The sequence below is a fragment of the Penicillium coprophilum genome (genome assembly GCF_028826855.1).
Source record: "Penicillium coprophilum strain IBT 35676 chromosome Unknown utg000001l_segment0_segment0, whole genome shotgun sequence".
Taxonomy (NCBI): domain Eukaryota; kingdom Fungi; phylum Ascomycota; class Eurotiomycetes; order Eurotiales; family Aspergillaceae; genus Penicillium; species Penicillium coprophilum.
In genome coordinates, this window is record NW_026622720.1 from 1,950,265 (window position 1) to 1,969,665 (window position 19,401).

The 19,401-nt window shown below is 48.2% G+C and overlaps 8 protein-coding genes across 8 annotated transcripts; 5 read left to right on the plus strand and 3 right to left on the minus strand.

Moving 5' to 3' along the window:
• Positions 1 to 364: 364 nt before the first annotated feature.
• N7500_000725 (putative MFS multidrug transporter) lies at positions 365 to 2,242 on the plus strand (the record flags this gene model as incomplete). The annotated part of the gene is made up of 2 exons (XM_056671871.1): positions 365 to 2,063; positions 2,124 to 2,242. The coding sequence occupies 2 exons, from the start codon at positions 365 to 367 to the stop codon at positions 2,240 to 2,242; spliced, it is 1,818 nt and encodes a 605-aa protein (XP_056537444.1).
• A 634-nt stretch (positions 2,243 to 2,876) lies between these two features.
• On the plus strand, positions 2,877 to 5,047 carry N7500_000726 (Zn(II)2Cys6 transcription factor; the record flags this gene model as incomplete). The annotated part of the gene is made up of 3 exons (XM_056671872.1): positions 2,877 to 3,633; positions 3,698 to 4,379; positions 4,432 to 5,047. The coding sequence occupies 3 exons, from the start codon at positions 2,877 to 2,879 to the stop codon at positions 5,045 to 5,047; spliced, it is 2,055 nt and encodes a 684-aa protein (XP_056537445.1).
• Positions 5,048 to 5,714: 667 nt separating this feature from the next.
• On the plus strand, positions 5,715 to 7,084 carry N7500_000727 (WD40 repeat domain-containing protein; the record flags this gene model as incomplete). The annotated part of the gene is made up of 2 exons (XM_056671873.1): positions 5,715 to 5,965; positions 6,016 to 7,084. 2 exons carry the CDS (start codon positions 5,715 to 5,717, stop codon positions 7,082 to 7,084), a joined length of 1,320 nt encoding a protein of 439 aa, XP_056537446.1.
• Positions 7,085 to 7,154: 70 nt separating this feature from the next.
• On the minus strand, positions 7,155 to 9,431 carry dbp7 (putative ATP-dependent RNA helicase; the record flags this gene model as incomplete). Its single annotated transcript, XM_056671874.1, has 1 exon — positions 7,155 to 9,431. One exon carries the CDS (start codon positions 9,429 to 9,431, stop codon positions 7,155 to 7,157), a length of 2,277 nt encoding a protein of 758 aa, XP_056537447.1.
• A 301-nt stretch (positions 9,432 to 9,732) lies between these two features.
• Positions 9,733 to 10,903, minus strand: N7500_000729 (pantoate--beta-alanine ligase PAN6; the record flags this gene model as incomplete). Its single annotated transcript, XM_056671875.1, has 2 exons — positions 9,733 to 10,814; positions 10,867 to 10,903. The coding sequence occupies 2 exons, from the start codon at positions 10,901 to 10,903 to the stop codon at positions 9,733 to 9,735; spliced, it is 1,119 nt and encodes a 372-aa protein (XP_056537448.1).
• A 308-nt stretch (positions 10,904 to 11,211) lies between these two features.
• On the plus strand, positions 11,212 to 13,932 carry N7500_000730 (lysophospholipid acyltransferase family protein; the record flags this gene model as incomplete). Its single annotated transcript, XM_056671876.1, has 6 exons — positions 11,212 to 11,770; positions 11,832 to 12,050; positions 12,106 to 12,361; positions 12,424 to 13,411; positions 13,465 to 13,721; positions 13,773 to 13,932. The coding sequence occupies 6 exons, from the start codon at positions 11,212 to 11,214 to the stop codon at positions 13,930 to 13,932; spliced, it is 2,439 nt and encodes an 812-aa protein (XP_056537449.1).
• Positions 13,933 to 15,476: 1,544 nt separating this feature from the next.
• On the minus strand, positions 15,477 to 16,222 carry N7500_000731 (uncharacterized protein; the record flags this gene model as incomplete). Its single annotated transcript, XM_056671877.1, has 4 exons — positions 15,477 to 15,577; positions 15,634 to 15,761; positions 15,815 to 15,979; positions 16,032 to 16,222. The coding sequence occupies 4 exons, from the start codon at positions 16,220 to 16,222 to the stop codon at positions 15,477 to 15,479; spliced, it is 585 nt and encodes a 194-aa protein (XP_056537450.1).
• A 1,285-nt stretch (positions 16,223 to 17,507) lies between these two features.
• On the plus strand, positions 17,508 to 18,816 carry N7500_000732 (glycoside hydrolase 5 family protein; the record flags this gene model as incomplete). Its single annotated transcript, XM_056671878.1, has 3 exons — positions 17,508 to 18,282; positions 18,337 to 18,465; positions 18,518 to 18,816. The coding sequence occupies 3 exons, from the start codon at positions 17,508 to 17,510 to the stop codon at positions 18,814 to 18,816; spliced, it is 1,203 nt and encodes a 400-aa protein (XP_056537451.1).
• Positions 18,817 to 19,401: the final 585 nt, after the last annotated feature.

A 19,401-nucleotide genomic window follows, 5' to 3' on the forward strand; every position in this document is an offset into this window, starting at 1 on the left:
CCTGAAAAGAACATACCTCCCTATCTCTTATCGGATCCCGAGGTCGGACCCGCTGACAAACGCTATTCCCGTTTCGTCAAACCATCCATGCATTTTTGGACTGCAAGTGCAATTTATCCCTCGGCAATTGGTTCAGTGTCGCGTCAGGGATCTTGCAGCGCTAGCTTTAACTACGGAGCATAAAGATCCCATCTCTTGACTCAATTTTATTCTTCTTGTGTGTCACCACTACCTTAAAGCCGATGAGTGGGGATTGATGGCGTTTGTTGGACCTAGTTTTCGTGATTGCAAAATCTTCGTTCCCATGAAATATCATACATAATCTTCATATATTTGTTTCTTGGTTTTACATTGTTCGGCAAAAATGCCTATTGACGAGAACGAAGGGCAATTTGTTGATTTTGGTCCCTCCGAGGCCACCCCGCTCCTGCGCAATAATTCCGTCCAGCAGACGAGTCACCATGAAATCTCCTATTCCGCAACGGATGTTGAATCAGCCTGCTCATACAAAGATACGAGAGAAGAAGCCAATAGTCGCTGCTTATTCAGTGCAAGCTCTGCATCTGAAGAACACCATGCCAAGCCAGCTTCTAGGGCTGGTTCTCCCAACCAAGAGTCGAGCGTCTCAATCCACGAAAATGAATATGCCTCGAGATTCATTGACATCTCGCCGGCAAGGTTCTGGATCATCTTTAGCGGCATCATGATGGGCTACATGATCGGCTTCTTCGACTCAACCCTCATGGCCTCCAGCCATCCAGTAATCACCTCCTACTTCAAAGCAGCCAACTCAGCTTCCTGGCTATCGACGGCCTTCTTGCTGACATCCACCGCATTCATGCCTCTCTTTGGACGTGTTTCCGATGCATTTGGCCGGAAACCTGTGTATCTTTTCTCGATTGCCATGTTCTTCATCACGACGGCAGGTTGTGGCTTGGCGCAAAATATCGGCAGTTTTATCGCTGCTCGCGCGCTTTGTGGGCTTGGTGCGGGTGGTATCTTCTCCATCGGTCAAATCATCTCCAGTGATTTGGTACATCTCGAGTATCGCGGGGTCTACCAGTCCTACATTAACCTGTGTCTCGGCACTGGCAGTAGTCTCGGTCTGGCTTTTGGTGGTTACCTGTGTGATCATATCGGCTGGCGGGGCGCGTTTCTCATCCAGCTGCCTTTCATCTTCGTTTACTTCATCGCAGCTGCTTGGACGGTCCCGGCGGATCTCGGCATCAAACGAACTGGAATGGAACGCATGAAAGTCTGGCAGTTAGTCCGCAGTATCGATATAATGGGATCATTCATCTTGATTATGTGTGTGACTCTGTTGATTATTGGACTGAACTTTGGAGGAAATGTTTATCCTTGGAGCCATCCGCTCATTGTCACCTCCCTGGTGTCATCGGTAGTGCTAGCAATTATCTTGGTGCGCTACGAGCTGCACGTCCCACGGCCCGTGCTACCAATTGAGCTCATGTCAAAGGATCCCCGAGCAAGTATTATCTTTGGCAATTTCTTTGCCGCTATGTCTATACACACCGTGTTGTTCAATGCGCCGCTGTATTTTCAGGCTGTCAAACTGACCAGCCCAACTGCCTCTGGTTTACGCCTTGTGGCTTCTTCCATAGCGGTCACCATCTCCAGTGTGAGCACCGGATTCATGATTAATTGGACCAGACGCCTAAAGCCTTTCGTCATGATCGGTGTCTGCTTCATGGTGATCGGTGGATGCGCACCTGCCTCCATGGGCATTGATACCTCTCAACCACTGTCCATGATCTGCATCTCATTTTCCAGTCTAGGCCAGGGCTTTGCATTCCCCAGTCTGATGGTATCTATTCTCGCAACTAGTGAGCAACAAGATCAGGCTGTCGCAACAACGACTCTTGGTCTGTGGAGAAACCTGGGCGCCGTGATGGGTGTCGCAGTCAGCAGCTGGATCTTCCAAAATAGTCTCATATACCAGCTCAACCAAAACGTGACTGGTAATGGGAAGGAACATATCATTGCACTTGTCCGCAAATCCGTTCGTACCATTGCCCACTTGGATCCAGTCCATCGACGAGAAGGTGTGTGTTGTTTTTTTTTAAGAGTGCCCCCTTGCTTTAACCTTGCTAATAACCGCTCAGTCACTACGTCATACTCTGCGGCTCTTCAACTCACCTTCATATCCGCCGCATTTTGGGCAGTCATTGTATTAATATTTTTGGGCCGGGTCCGACTACCGCGATTGGGGAGAAAAGCGTAAATAGTGTCTCGGGCACGATTCAGTGGACACCGGAGAATGTACATTGGCTACAACTGTTAGGATGTGTCAGACATGAGTATCTTAGCCCGACTGTATCTACTTGGCCCGATGTAAATATACATGTACTATAATATACACTTGAGTTATTGTAAAGGTCAACGGGTATACCTCGGCGAGATCTTGGCAAATGCGACCCACCTTTTTTTCTTGAATCTTTAACTCAACATCCATCCACTTCGCCGCAACCTCGAGACGTCTGTGTGGTTAAGCAAGGGGCTAGTAAGCAAGTTCATGTGCATTCGGATGATAACACTCAGCTGACTCTTTCTTGCCCCCAGATTTATTTGCCGATCCCTTCTTTCCTGCCCCTCGTGCCGCCGAATGGTTGGATTCGAAGCTACACTTGAAAACCAACCTCAAAGGCACAGTCCTCTTTTCTCTAACTCGATACTTTATTGAAACTTTCCATTCATCGCAGTGTCAACAACGAACATGGCCATCTGGGTAGAACCTACAACGGCATCTTTTGTATTCGGGAAACATCTATCGATTGGGGCTCCAGTTGGCGCCGGAGACTAGAAACATAGTTACGTTATAAAGCTGAGCTATCAAGTTCGCAATTCACCGGGGCAATATGAATATCCGCAAAGTAGCGAAGATGCAGCCGCAGTCGCCCAGTGTTAGCACGACATCCACTCCAAAAAGTCAGGCAAGCGATTCACAGAGCACGCCCCGCCCCCGCTCCAGTCGCAAGAAGTCCTCAGATGGCCCTGATACCAAAGCTAGGAGGGTACGCACAGGCTGCCTCACTTGTCGCCAAAGACATTTGAAATGCGACGAGGCTGTGGGACGATGTCTTAATTGTCGCAAGTCGGATCGCGTCTGTCGGCGTGGTGTCCGTCTCAATTTTATTGATACTCAAACCGTGGCGCCTCCACACTTAATCCCTCGGCCCCATGGATCGAAGGTGACATTTCGAGATGATTCGCGTTTGATTGCATCTTTGTATGTTGGGGGCTTCGAGATATATCCGCCTATCCAGCCGGAGAGTCCCGTTGAAGAGAATGGACAATCACAGCATGACGTCGACCTTATCGGGGATGATCTGACAGATCTCTTCCAATCGGTGGCGCATTCTTTTGACCCGCTGAGCTTTGATTTCCCACATTCAAATGTGGCGGATTTCGTAGGAACTGATACTTGGCACCAGTCGCACTTGGTACCAGGAGATGAGCTTCTTCCGCACGGAACATCTCATTTCGCGCAGAAGCTAGCTGGAAAACATGATCACCACGTTTTTCTCACCGACCCAGAACATGTCTCTCTTCTTCGAACTTTCATGGAAGAAGTTGGTCCACGAATGGATATAATGGATGAAATGAACCACGTGGGTACTTTCTGCACGCTCTGTTTTCGCATTTGCTCACAACTCGCAGTTCTCCCAGATTCTTCCAGGTTTTGCCATCGGCGAGCCCATATTGCTAAAAGCATTTCTTGCGTGTGGTGCTAGACATCTTTCTTTCGTAGACCCTTCTTATGGAGACGAAAAGGCCACACGCTATTATGACGAGGCTACTCGGGATCTTCTCAATGCGATCCATGATCCCAACCGTGACTCTGTCCTCTGTGCAACAGTAGCCCTTGCTCTTGGCTTTTCCGAGACCATGCCAGCCTCATCAAGGCACGATGGCGATCATCGCGCAGGCTCCCGGGCCTTAATTCGAGAATGCGGCTGGACCGCCAAAACCCCCGGTTTAGGTGGAGCATGTTTCAGGATCAGCGTCAGTGCAGAGATGCTGAACTGTTTACGATATAATTGGACGTTGTCGTGGGATCCAAACACTTGGGGGGTCAACATGGACATGGATCTTTCACAAGCCACCAATGGGGGCAATCAAGATATATGGCATCATCGGATACTTTATATTTTCGCGAAAATTATGACATCCCAAGCATCTTCGCGCCAATCTCACGATTTAGGCGATGATGCAGCGCGGGCCATCCATCAAAATCATGAATGGATTATTCATAACAAGTGGTGTGACCAATGGGCAAAATCTATTCCTAGATCCCTCGTACCCCTAGGTCATTTGCAACCATGGCAAACAAGTTCCAATTCAGCCTTCCCTAAGGTTTGGTATGTTCTCACTAATTTCGCAATCAACCCGTCTACCTACTCATGTTTCCAGGCTTGTCAACCGATCTGCCATCGTTTCCCGATTATTCTACCACGCCTGTCGTATTCTGCTCGCCAAAGCGCATCCTTTCCAGTCAGGGTTTAACGCGGATATGCGGAAAATGCAATCCAGCCATGCGCACGAAATTTGTGGCCTTATTGCCCATACCACAGACCGGTTAGTAGAGACTCTTGACCAGAAACCTAAAAGAAGGCCTGACCAGTTTAATAGAGGTGTGGCCGATATATCCCTGTACTTTCTTGTCCTCGCTGCAGAGTCCTTGGAAACACGACAAGCTCAAGAACAGGCACTCGGCATCTTTGATAACATCACGAAAGTGACTGGTAGCAATGCTGAACAAATCCAAAACGACCTCAAACAAATTTGGAGCTGGGCCGACGCTCACCCGCACACGGTGGCGCCGGCCCTGATGCACAACCACTTCTATGAATTAGACCCGTCTCTGTCAATCTCCAGTCACCCGGGCTCATCCCCGAGCTTACACAATCCCTTGTTGACTGCGGGTGACTTCTCATTGGAGAACCGCCCATATCAAGGATACTATGTGCCACCACATCATCACCATCCACTCGATCTATATCACTATGGGACATTTGATATGATCTGACGCATCCGAACCTCTTATGAATCATGATTTTGTATTACCTAACTCAACATCCATGGTGATTATACCATCTGCATATCCATGGATTATTTTCAACTGATCAACGCAGCGAGCATTGCCAATCGTGGTTGAGATAAATACTACCAGAATTTTGCTTCAACCATTTCTCCTTATCTTCATTTTTACTGTCGCGTCCCATATTGCCGGCCCCGAAGGACTCATAATCATTTATCTTCCTGCTTCTCGTTCCAAGGGATAGATACGACCAACTCCGTGTTGAGACTAGGTCAGAGCTCTGTTCAAGTCTGCCCGGTAGCTGATTGGTATTATTAGCTTTAGTATTTGATGGTAAGTGATACACTCAAATGATACGGCCTTAACTTAGTATGAAGTATATATTTCACGAGCATGGTATTGGCGGCCTAGGCAAAGGTTTTTAGCCTTGTTAGCCAACTGTTTCCTCAACGTGTTTTGAATTTTTCATCCTTCTTTTGCTTTATATTGCTCCAGTGGGAGCAGCCCAATTCGTAAAGACATAAAAAAGATTCTTAAGATAGGTCACCACTGTGAGGCTCAGGTGTGGCGGTGTAAGCAGGCAATTCCACAGAGCGCCTCTGCCGTACAACATAGAAGACACCAACAAGCAACAACCACAAGCCAGGCGTTTGAGATGGACACCTCATCGGTTCGGTCTCAGTCTCCGGCCACTCCAATATATATTCTTCGTGGACATGCTTCTCCGATTCATGCCTTGCACATCTACAGCCACAATTTACGCCTTGTATCCGGCGACGCCAATGGCTGGATCGTTGTTTGGGATCTAGTCACAAAACGCCCTGTGGCGGCATGGAAGGCCCATGGGGGTGCCATTTTGGAGGCGAGAGGCGTTAATGTAAGCGAAGGTGGAACTGAAATTTACACGTATGATAACTTCTCTTCACTTTGTGACATCTTACTAACATCTGCAATAGACATGGCCGCGACCACAAACTATGCGTGTGGAAAATTAGACCAGATGATGAATGTTACCTCAATAAGACGCTTCCAGTGGATGCGACCGAATCTACAGAGCCAGAAACTAAAACCCAGCCGTGGTTACTCCATTCCTTGCCCGTGAATGCGCTCAACTTTTGTTCATTCTCAATGGCATTTGTCAATTCGGATGGGCTTCCCGGGCTTCCATCCCAATCTGGTAAACCGGAGAACACTCTCTTTGCAGTACCCAATGCATTGGATTCTGGTGGAGTCGATATCTTCCATCTACCATCCGAGCGCAGGATCAGTACTATTCCTTCCGATCAATCGATCAAAACTGGAATGCTGATGGCAGTGAATCTCTTCGTGTCACCTTCTGGGGATTTTTACATTGCCTCTGCGTATGAAGATGGCCATGTGATGGTCTTTGTTCATCGGGGCGCCCTCAAATCCGCCAGCTTTGAGCGTGAGTCTATAAACAGCAACCCTTTAAAATGGGAGAAGCTGTATGCTGGCCGCCCTCATTCTCAACCGGTCCTTTCCTTGGATGTTGCCCCATCCCATGGATACTTCATCTCTTCTTCTGCGGATGCTTTGATTATCAAGCACCCCATTCCCAGCATACAGTCTGCGGGCTACATACCGACCGCGGGCTACAAAGAAGAATCTCCCTTGAAGATTGTCAACACAAAGCATTCGGGTCAACAGGGTCTGCGGATCCGATCTGATGGGAAGGTATTTGCTACTGCTGGCTGGGACAGCAGGATCCGGGTGTACTCGGGTAAAACCATGAAAGAACTAGCTGTGCTGAAGTGGCATAAGGATGGTTGTTACTCTGTGGCGTTTGGGGACACTGAAAGCACGTCTTCGTTGGTAGCTTCATCGCCTGAGTCTGCAAAACAAGAATTCCGAGATGCAGATCAGAGCGCAGCGGGACAGATGGTGGAGGCACGCAACTACTCTCTTGCAACGGTGCAACAACAGCGGAATCAAAAAGTACAACAAACTCATTGGCTAGCGGCTGGGTCCAAGGACGGGAAGATTTCATTATGGGATATCTACTGAGATAAATGCTAATGCTACAAAACAACCATGCGACCATACTTTTTTTTGAAGGAGTACACAGAGCAAAAGATCAAGCCAAGTTGAACTCGTTGGCTCCAGACATATGCTCCCTCATCTTGGCTCTCATCTTGCGAGCAGCCTCGTCCGTAACATTTGTGGAAGATGGAGCATCATCAGCCTTTCTCTTATTGCCTGCAGCACCGTTCCGCGCAGCCTTGAAGTCCTTCTTGGCGTCTTCTTGTCCAGGTCGTAGACCAGGGACGTTGATTTTACCTGGTCGATCGCGCAGAGCGAATGCCTTCGCAAGGTGACCCAAGTGGAGCTCCTTAATGTCGAACATACTCCGTTCAGCAGCGGTGTGGGTCGCGTAGGCTCGGACATGAGATTGGTATGCACGTCGGGCCATTTCCAAATAGGTCGGGTTATCAAGTGCCCAACGCTCCACGTCCATCTGCCAATCGGTTGTCTTCTCCTCCCAGTTCTTCTTTTTGTCGTTACCACCGAAGCCACGCTTGAGAATCTCGTTTGCATCAGTGCGAGTGAGCGCCTTGCCTCCATCGCGGTAGCCGCGCTTTAGGACTTCGACATAGTTCTCCTCGCAGCCAGGCTGGAGGAAGATGAGGGCACGGCCATCTCGTCCTACACGAGCAGTACGACCAATACGATGAGTATGATCATCGGCGCTGAAAGCTGGGTCATATTCGACAACCAAGTCGACGTTGGGCAAATCCAGACCACGCGAAGCCACATCCGTACAGATCATGACACAAGCCTCAGTACTGCGAGCGAAAGAGCCAAGGGTGGCTGTTCGAACAGCCTGGGGAAGCGAGCCGTGCAGTCGATGCAAGAGGACCGGATTATTCGGAGTCGAGAATGCTCTACCGGGAGCAATGGTGCCATGGGGCGATAGCTTTTCCTTTTCTTCATCCTTCTCCTCCTCTTCGTCTTTTCCGTCCTTTTCTTCCCCATCGTTCTTCCTTTGTTGATCGCGGTCTTGATTCCTTGAGAATAGCTCGAAATGGAAATCCACTACATCAGCACAAGACATGAAAACAATCGCCTTCATCACTGATCCCTTGCGCATGAACGTCCTCTTCAAGTAGGCTGTTAATGAGACCAGACGTAGCTTAGCTGGAACAATCGCGTACGATTGCTTGAGCTGGGCAGGGACACGGAATGACTCTTCCTCGTCCTTATCTGACTTATCATCATCCTCTTCGTTCGGGTCGGCCTTGATGTGTACCGCGTCCTTCAAACTGATTTCTCCCAGTTTTTGGACATTCATTTTCAGTGTAGCAGAACACAGAATTGTCGTTCTGCGTGTAGGCACACTGGGAATGCGACTCGGCCGTTGTCTAGCGTCAAGTTTCTTGACAATCCCTTGCAACTCCTCCTCGAAGCCCATGTCCATCAAGCGATCACCCTCGTCAAGTACAAGCCACCGCACATTGCTGACATCTAACGCTTCCGTATTGTCGAGATGATCAACCAATCGACCAGGTGTTGCGACGAGAATATTCAATCCTTTTCTCAACCGTGCCTTCTCAGACTTTTTCTTCTCTCCACCAATTACCGTTCCACACACAATCCAGTTCGCGCAGCGCAGAATGTTCTCCAACACAACAGAGATCTGCTTGCACAGTTCACGGGTGGGTGCCAAAATAATAGCGAACAATCCACTGTCTCGGTGGACTTGGGTATCATTGTGTTCGTTCTTCGCTTTTGAGAGATCCATAATCCGTTGTACCAGCGGCAAAAGATAAGCCAAAGTCTTTCCGGAACCAGTTTCGGCCTGGATGAAAGCATCCGTTTCCTCCTTTAGCAATTGTGTAATTGAGCTTGTCTGGATAGCTGTCGGTGCCTTGAGCTCCAGCTTTGTGAGCAAATGCGCGGCGAGATTGGGAGACAGGCCCAAATTCGTGAAGGTATCCAGCCCGTCGATCATCGGCGCATTCGTCGGCTTTGCGGCTTCCACTTCTCTCTCCTCTTTAGGCTCTTCCGGATTGCGCGCTTCGGGGTTGCTACTAAAGAGTGAGGAAATGAACTGTGTGGGGTCTCGTGGGTGCTGTGGTCGTCGATCACCACCAGAGCGCTGGGCGCTGGGACGATTAAACGAGTCGTCGGTCTTTTGTCTTTTCACGGGCCTTGTACCGAGTTGGATCTGATTCGGGTTCTTGGCTGCTACATTGCGCGCAGCTGCATCTCCGGGTTCTTTCTCGGAGCCTCGGTGGGCTGAGCGCTTCTTTGCGGTCAGTCGGTCTCGCCATGTTCCTCCTTTGAATTTGGCTTCAGGCTTGATGACAGTGTCACCAATACTAAAGTTCATAAGCATTCCATCGTCAGCCATTTTGAAAAAATGGTGATCCCCGGTAAAAATGGAGGGGAGTTGCAGAGGTTTATGTTGACCCGGCGATCCAAAAGCTTTCGAGACTTTTTTTCGGCGCCAAGACTTCCAGGCTCTCAGGCAAATTTTCTCCACCCTAAGGATTTGCCCTACTTTGTTTACATTTGAACTGCAAAGGGAATGAGATATATTTGAATAAGTTGAGAAGTCTATATTGCTTTTGGAAAACTTATGTAAGTTGCTTGCTTGCAAATCGTGCTATGTTAAAGTGTTAGATGTTTATTACTGGGTGTTTGATACGGTATCAAGCACGAGGATCCAAAATGAGATTGTCAATCAGTCGGACGGGAACCTTGCCATCACCCAATCCACAGTCTTCGCCTGGCTTGGATTCTTCAAGCGGTGCCATCTTAAATGCGGTACTCAAAACGGCGCCCTTGGCCGGGTCAATGATTTCCAGCTCGTCAAGGGTGTCAGGATCGGCTAGAGAAATGTAGTCGACTTCGTAAAGTGCTCTCTCGGATGGCGAAAGGGATTGCTGCTCGGCAAGGACGGAATCTGTAACATTACGAGCAGCCCCAAGGATGTCTGCTCGGTTGTTATTGCCAGCCAGGTATACTGCTTTCGCGGCATTCAGGGCTTTGTAGATAGTGAGCCCGACGGCTCGTCTCCGGTCGCCCAGGTAGACATTCCGCGAGCTCAGCGCCAGGCCGTCATGTTCACGTGTGGTTTCAATGATTCGCACTTCGGTGCCAACATGGAAATCCTCTACCATACGCTTGATGACCACGGTTTGCTGCACATCTTTCTGGCCAAAGTAGACACGATCAGGTGTTGTGATGTTGAAGAGCTTCATGCAGACCGTTGCCACACCCCGGAAGAATACCGGACGAGAAGCACCCTCCAGTTTAGTGGACAGCGGGGTAATTGTGACAAACGAGCCATCGCCATCAATTTCCGACGAAGGGGGCAGACCGGGGTACATGACTTTCGAAGTCGGTGCGAAAATGGCAGTAATGCGTCCAGCACTTGCACTGTTTTCTCCCAATCGCTCAAGCTCCTCATTCAGCTTCTCCAATTTTTCAACATCGGTATCCCAGGTGCGGGGGTAGCTGGACAAATCTTCCGTGACTCCAAATTGTGTGGGATTGACGTAGATGCTAACAAAAATGTCTGTATTCTCGCGAGCAGCTTGCCGAATTAGAGAGAGATGGCCCTCATGAAGTGCGCCCATGGTAGGAACAAAGCCTACAGTCCGGTCATTCTTGAACAATTGGCGCCGGAGTCCTCGGATTGAGGAAACATCGCGGAAGACTTGAAAGCTGGACGGTTGGCGGACAGATTGCGAAGCTGCGGTCGCGTCGGCAAAGAGGGATGAAGCCGTCGCTGGGATAAAGTGAGCTTTTCTGGAGCTTTAATTTCCATAAAAGAGACATACTCGAAAATGACCTCGCTCCGTGGACCAAGCGAGACATTGTGAGGGTAATGAATAAGATGCAAGATGCAGACGTTGACAGCGTAGGATGAGAGCTACGAGCACATCTGAGGCCACACGTGACCTGCCTCGGTTCAATCCTGGGGAAATCCGAAAAACATCCGGGGGCGATCAGCCGTGGTGCCGCTTCAGGAGCTTGGGGTTTCAAGCTATGATTCGGTTCCCCGCCTCTTCTCTTTTGAGCTTCTCTGTTGAGCTTCTCATTTGATCTTTCCTTTCTTCCATGGACCTAGTCGCATTCTCGTCTGACCTTAAAGTATAACCATCCTCGCCCTGCCTCCTTATAAAATGCCGACCACTAAGTCGGCTATTGCCGATGACAACTCGGCACCAGATCTGGAAATCTCCAACCGAAACTTGACAATCCATCCATCGGGCTTCACTGGAGGTCCAGAAACACACGATGATGAAGTCACCGAACGCAACCTTGTCCGCCATATGGCTCGATTTCGCGAGAACCCCTTGGATTTCCTGCGAGAAGTGAGCCTGTACATGTCAGGTACGGGCTGGCGTGCATATGACGAACCTATCGGCCAGCCAATTTTCTACTCCGGTTTCTCGGAAAGGATGAAGACTTCCATATTGGGCAGCCCGCTTCTGCAAAACAAAATCACTGAATTGGCCAATCGTCGACTCATAGTCGAAGAGAAGAAAGGATTGCTGGCAATCAACGAGGGTATAACTCTGGACGACAAACGGGCCCGTCGCCGGACTGAGATTGAAGGTAATCTTCAGGAAGTTGTGGATACAATGATGGAAAACATGATTTGCAAGATGGAGAGCAAGCCGTTTATTCGGGGTGCTTATTATATGTGCACACAGCTCTTGACTCGTGCTTATCATCAAGGTGAATATTCTCTGCCATACACCTGCTATCACAAGTGCATACTTAATAAGATTCACCTTAGGTATCCATGTATCTAGCGAGGAAGTCTTGCGTCTAAGATCTGTAGCCGAAACTGCCGCCAAGAAGAAGCAGTCGATCGTTTTCCTGCCTTGCCACAAGTCCCATGTGGACTACGTCTCACTGCAAATTATTTGTTACCGTATCGGCATTTCTCTACCGGTCATCGTTGCGGGCGACAATCTGAACATCCCGTTGCTGGGTTCTTTCTTACAACACGCAGGTCAGTTGCAAGACAATTTTACTTTCAGCGTTAAGCTATTACTAACCTTGTGTAGGCGCTATGTGGATTCGGCGGAGCTTTGGAAATGATCCTTTGTACAATACTGTCGTACAAGCTTATATCGATACTCTCCTCCAACAGGGCTTCAATTTCCAATGCTTCATTGAAGGTGGTCGCTCCAGAATTGGAAAACTCCTTTCACCAAAGTTTGGAATATTGAGTTTCATCATGGACAGTCTATTGTCAGGTCGGGTTGAAGATCTCATTATCTGTCCTGTCAGCACCCAATACGACAAAGTCATTGAGACTGAGTATGACACCCGCTGGCACTCTTGACATTTTTGATGAACATTGACATTGACGCGTTCTCTAGATCATACATAAGCGAGCTTCTTGGCCAACCGAAGGCAAAGGAGAACTTAGCTGATTTCATTTCTTCGTCCTCGGTCTTGTCCCTGAAGCTAGGCCGAGTTGATGTTCGTTTCCACGAGCCATGGAGTCTCCGAGACTTCATTGGTCAGCAGCTTACCCGACTGGATCGCCCCAGCACCGACATCAATAATAAACTTAGCTATAGTGATCGAGGCCGCATTTTAAGAACATTCGGTTACCGGGTTCTGTCCGATATCAACGACGTGTCTGTGATGATGCCAACTGCCCTCGTGGGGACCGTACTGTTGACCTTACGCGGCCGCGGAGTTGGAAAAACCGAATTAGTACGCCGGCTGGACTGGCTCTGCGAGCGGGTGCGAGGCAAAGGTGGCAGGGTCGCACACTTCTATCGCTCACCAACGGAGACCGTGGTTGACCGTGCACTTGAAGTCTTAGGACCTAAACTCGTTGGTGTGATTTCAGGCTTAGTCGAGCCAACTTACTATGCGGTGGATCGTTTCCAACTTTCCTTTTACCGCAACATGCTCATCCACCTTTTTATCACAGAAGCGCTGGTTTCCGTGGCTATGTACACAAAGATCAAGCAAGGTGGCGGACCTGCCAATCAAAGAATCACCTACGAGGATCTGAAGAAACAGGTTTCATTCCTATCTCAGCTTTTCCGCGGTGAATTCATTTTCCCGCCTGAGGGCTTAGCTAACAATTTCGATAAAACTTTGCGTGGGCTGGAGAAGGACGATGTGATCAAGATCACGCGTGATGAGTCTACCACACCAATCTACATTGAGTTGAGCGAGTCTGAGCGACTATGTGGTCGCGAGAACTATGATTTCTACTGCTTCTTGATCTGGCCTTTCATCGAGGCCTCCTGGCTTGGCGCAGTGTCCCTTCTTGGACTGACGCCCCCTCTCGATGGTCCAGAGGAAGTTTGGATCGATTCAAAGAAAGCACAGGATAGTGCTCAGATCGTGAGTTTCCTTTACCCTTGCTATGGTAACTATGTTAATATTCAAACTTGCAGCTCGGTAAAACATTGTACCACCAAGGTGATCTCTCCTACTTCGAGGCTGTCAACAAAGAGACCCTCAAGAATTCTTACCAACGGTTCGAAGAGGAGGGAATTATCTTGGTTGCGAAGAACAAGGGATCGCGTGTCGGTCCGTCTCTCAGGCTGGCTCCTGAATGGGTACCCCAGCGTGATACGAGTACTGGGAAGGTTCTGGATGGCGGTCGACTGTGGGACTTTGTTGAATTGATTGCACAGTCCCGTCGCGAGGGGTCAGTTCATTCTATCCACACTGTTTCTGTTCATATACTAACCTTTCACAGCAAAAACCGTCGGGACGGTGCAACTGTTTCCTCGCGTGTGCTTACCATGTCTGATCTTGTTGGGCGGAAGCTCTTTCAAAATGCCGCAGCTCCTGTGCCAGCTGATGTATCGTCGCGGCAAATGCGCCGGAATGCAATTGGAACTGAAGCAAAGCTCTAACCATTCCCTTTTGATACCCATGTACGCACATTGTGCAGGCTGTTTGTTCATTTGTCTTATCTTACGTGTCAAATTTATATTTTAATGCACATAATTTAGCAAAAATTTGCTTGTCGTATGAGGATAGGCTCTGACCAGCTGTCCCTAATGGGAAGCACCACGCTGGCGCCATCGGTATCCAGTCTTGAACCAGCCCTCTTGAATGTTGTTTTCTATAACAGCTGGGAAAAGCCTTGCTCGTAAGAGCTTGAGCCCATGGATGCGAACAAAACGCCAATAGACTAAGAATAACCGATGCTGCTTTTTTATATGGATTGACGTATGGTGGTGTGTGGCCTAGGTGAGACATAGCTAAGCACCGCCTCACGGTCGCGTGAGGTTAGAAGGTCATGAAGATGTTCCAGCAGCTAGATTTAGAGGATCATAAGCGTATTTGATCGAATGCTCCAGGCCTTTGAGCTGATCGACGTCCACGAGAGTCATCTATCCCATATCAGATCAATTTAGGAAGTTATGTAGATTGACTCCGTGTTGCTTTCTCTCTTTCAGTAAAGCCACACCCCGTCTTGTTCCAACTTCCTTTCAGCTTCGATCGTCCTCATACATGTCTAGATACTATCCACGGCGTCCATCGCCTTCTACTGCACCCAGATTTGTAGTTGGATTCGGGATGTCTTGGCCAAGGATTCAAGCTCGTTGTTAGCCGCTTACTCGTCGATACTATAGTAAATGAACAATATAGAGAAAATCTGGTGTTTTTTCTACGATTTAGCCCAGCCCTCGATGTTCTCTATTGGTGTGTATACAGATCGAGGAAATTTCTAGATATATATTTTGGCGAATGTTTGAACGTCGGGTACGGAGACGCAGTCATGCTTGATGGGTTCTTAAAAATAATCACAATATCTCCTATTTCGTTGGATTGGCAGAGAAACGTAGGGAATAGGGCTCTTGTCCTGATCAAGGAGTAACCTGGGTTTCAACCTTTGCTGTAGATATAGAAATGGTCTAAATCCGCTATTAGATATCTCTGGCCACCTTACCCACTCTATCAATTCTAATAAAAATAAGTGTTATATCAGCCATTTACTTTTGGGCCTGCTCAGTACAGTGCTATTGTCAGCAAGGCTCTAGGTATGATTTAAGTTAAATGGAGTTTGATTTTGCTCACTTCTGGCTATACCTATACTTTTATATCAAACATATATGATATAATTGGCATTTATGATTAGCAATCAAGAAAACCGGTTGGGTTTCAGTGAGGTAGTTATCCAGGTGAGCACTCGCCCTATAATCCCAGGGCCAGGAGCAGATCGCGACCCGAAATGCCGATGTTACAATTATTATATTCAGAATTCCCCTTATATTCACCATCACTTACAGTGAGGTCCAATCATTTTCAAAGAAATAGATAATCATTTTACTTGAATGGTTTTGGATCAGCCAGCGAAGGTACTTTCAGATTCAAACTGTGCACTAAGATTGTAGACAAAATCGATATCGCCTTGGAGAGTAGCAAGCCTCTCTTTACCTAGATGGTTTACCTAGATGGGAGGAATGTTAACCCAGAAGCGGGTATCGTCATACTTGTACCCGCTGTTGCTGTCGATCTGCTGCTGAATCCACTGGACAGCCTCCTTATAGTCTGCGAAGGGGGTCAACATTGCTATCACAATTGTAGCCATATCTTTGAAGACTTACTGGCAATGTCCTTGGTATAAGGATCCTGAAGGCCGCTGGCACCATTGCGGTGACCAGCAAACCACTTGTCATACCCGTAGTAGCCCTGGCAATCCCAGCGGGAGGCGACGTCCGCGTACACATTGGAGCTTTTGAAAGGTAAGTCAGGACTCTCGTATCGTTTGATATGTGGGCTTCTTACTTGAGAACTGCTCCATTATTCCACTGCGACTGGGACTGGCCAGCAAAGCCATAGCGCGTGGCACAGACACGGAGCATGCCCCAGTTCTGCTTGAAGAGACCGAAATTTGCTGCGTCGTCGGCCTTGGCATCACCATAGGGATAGTGGGAAGTGTCCATATCCTCTCTTTGGTTCTGTGTCAGCATTATCCAGCGGGGTTTCATTGTAGGAATCTTACATCTCGAGCATGGCAATAGCAAGATCGAGAGTGTTGCCACCGGCATCGAGAATTGCCTTCTTGTGCGCCCAGAGACCAGAAACGGTGTAATGACCTCGATCGTCTCGCTTTTCAAGAACCTCGTTGGGCACTGGACTGGCCAGCACCGTAGTTGCCAAGAGTGCAACGGCACATGAAAGGGTGAATCTCATCTTGAAACTGATGGATAGCAATGAAAGAACTCTGGATTGAACAGTAGAGAATCGGAGTGTAAGTTGCAATGCTTAGGACCCGTTGCTTGAATGAACTGTTCAAAAACGAGGCCAAGTTGGGCGACTTTATACTTGTGAAGCCTGGTATAGTTCGGTGACTTGGAGCATGATTTCAAACTTTAAAGGTCGAATTCCCGTCGAATTCCTGCTGAATTGCCCACTTCTCGCCCAGGTGATACTCTTTGTCTTCGATATTTAGCCCATTAAGTACTGTGGCGTTGGTTATTCAAGGAAACACACACTTATTTCCCCCTCATCCGTGGCCAAACCGACCATTTCCAGGAATTGTGGCTTTCTTGAACAGTCCTGTCTTGTGATTACTGCACATAAAACACGAGTCTCTGCCTGAGATTATATCCGGAATCCGGCCGGATCCGATTACTTGCAGATGAACATTGTCTGATGGGATTGTGGGTTCTAGGTGTTTATGGTGTGTTTCGGGATGGGTTTCGGGATGATGTCTCAAACCCTATATTTCCCCCTAAATGACTGCCAAACTACTATCTGCAATTTTAATATGTTGAGGTCAACATTGTTCTCAACTCTGTCATAGATTATATTTCCCCCATAAACGTAATTAATATCTTCACAAAATTGACCGGATTCTGCAAGGACTTGAGAATCCGGGGTTTCCCGTGCGGAGTCTCCGCATTTACGCCTTCCGTGCATTGAAAGCGGCTTAGGTGCATGATTATCAGGTTCAATACTCTATTCAGCCTTAGATCCATTGCAATTCTCGGCTCGGGTCGAAGGAGACGGAAATTCCCCGAACCGGCACGGGAGTGTGTCAAAGAGTTCCGCCGTGATATACCCGAGTAGGGTCAAACCCACTAATAACCCCGAATAATCTCCTTCAAGGACTAACACTAAATAGCGCTAGACCATATAGCGTGGGGCGCATTTATGTAGATCGACGTCAATCAAGGTGAAAATTCAATGTTCCCGGGGATGCTAACAATTTGTGGGAATGTGCCTGTCGATACTCCGTATTCTTTTCGACAAGTTGTCACCTTGCGACGACTCTCTCCAAAGATCTTCAACGTTCTTGCTCAAAAGATCTTCAACTTCGTTTCAAGGGGGTCGTGTGCAATTCAGAGAAAGACCGAGAATGGGGGAATTCTCCACCAGGTGAACATACAAAATAGCTAGTAATGCCTTCAATTCCAATCGTATCCAGATCAACAACGTTCTCTACAGATTACCTGCTTATCCTTCATAAGACAAGATGCGTTCCATTTCCTCCATTGCTTTGCTCTCCGCGATAGGAGCAGCCTCGGCTCAAGCCGTGACTAGCTCAGCGCCAGGCTCGACTTTCTCGACTTCGGTTTCTTCGACCGGACGCCCTTCGTCCACCCCCTTGAGCCCTCCTCAGCCCACTGGCAGCGGTTCTTTTGCCAAGGTGGATGGACTTAAGTTCAACATCGATGGAGAGACCAAGTACTTCCCTGGCACAAACGCCTATTGGCTGCCATTCCTGACCAAGGACACGGACGTTGACTCCGTCTTCAAGAACCTGCAGAAGAGCGGTCTCAAGATTCTCCGAACCTGGGGTTTCAATGATGTGAACACCGCCCCAACCGATGGGACTGTCTACTTCCAGGTCCACGACAAGGCCACTGGTACCAGTACCATTAACACTGGCGCTGATGGCTTGAAGCGTCTTGATTACGTGGTCTCCGCTGCTGAGAAGTACGGCATCAAGCTGATCATCCCCTTTGTGAACTACTGGGATGATTATGGTGGTATGAGCGCCTACATTGCTGCCTATGGAGGCAGTAAGACGGAATGGTACACCGATGAGAAGATCCAGGGTGTGTACCAGGCATATATCAAAGCTGTTGTCTCTCGCTACAGCGATTCCCCTGCCATCTTTGCATGGGAGTTGGCCAATGAGCCTCGCTGCTCGAGCTGCAAGACCGATGTCATCTCTAGCTGGGTGGCCAAGACTGCCGCCTACATCAAATCCCTCGATTCTAACCACATGGTCACCACTGGCGAAGGTTCGTGCTCTTGAGAGAATCTAAACTGTTCATCTATTCTGACAACTGATATAGAGGGTATGGGTCTGACTGTCGGATCGGATGATACTTACCCTTATGGCAACAGCGAAGGCAACGACTTCGCTAAGAACCTTGCAGCCCCTGATATTGACTTTGGAACTTTCCACCTCTACGTGGCCGACTGTAAGGATATTCTCAAAGTACCCTATACATACATCAAACTAATTCATTCTAGGGGGTATCACCGACAATGCTTGGGGCAATGACTGGGTTAAGTCTCACGCCAAAGTATGTGACGCTGCAGGAAAGCCTTGCTTGTTTGAGGAATACGGCATCAAGGATGACCACTGCTCCGACTCGGTGGATTGGCAGAAGACCGCCTTGACTACCGCCGGTAACGCTGCCGATCTGTTCTGGCAGTATGGCCAGCAGCTGTCCTCCGGTGCCTCTCCAAATGACCACTACACTATCTACTACGACACTCCTGACTGGAAGTGCGGTGTCGCTGACCATGTCAGCCAGGCTTCAGAGTAGATAGCTTGAGATGCTGTGCTGAGGGATCGATACTTGCGGCTATCCTTTGTGGCTCTTCAATTTCTGTGCTGGTTCACTGTTGGCATGCACTGGTTACCGCTTTGATACCTTCCCAAGACTGAATACATGAACGTGATCTTTGGATCAATACAATGCTCCAAATTGAAGCTAAACCCACTCAAAAGAATGATTTAAAATCGGAGAGAAAAAGTTAGACCATTTAAACTGCAATTCTAGCTTGGTATTGCGGTAAGATGGGCAGGATGTAGAGAAGGAGCAATGGGAAGAAGACCATCAACTAACTCCTAAAAAGTAGGGCTTTTTCACGCTGTTCTAGTCCTCACCTTATACAAAACAAGTGAATAGTCTGTTCAAGAGATCTGAGGTATATATATGTTCAGCTATGATGTATCTAAAGTTATAGGTGATCAACTGCCTAGGTATGATCTACAATGTGCACAATAGATATTGATGTGATTCAGTGTTCTTATTCTCTAACTCGCCAACATCGTTGCTGTTTACATACAATCTTCAAACAAAGCTATAAATACTCAAATACAAACACATCATAAGAATTCGAATCAA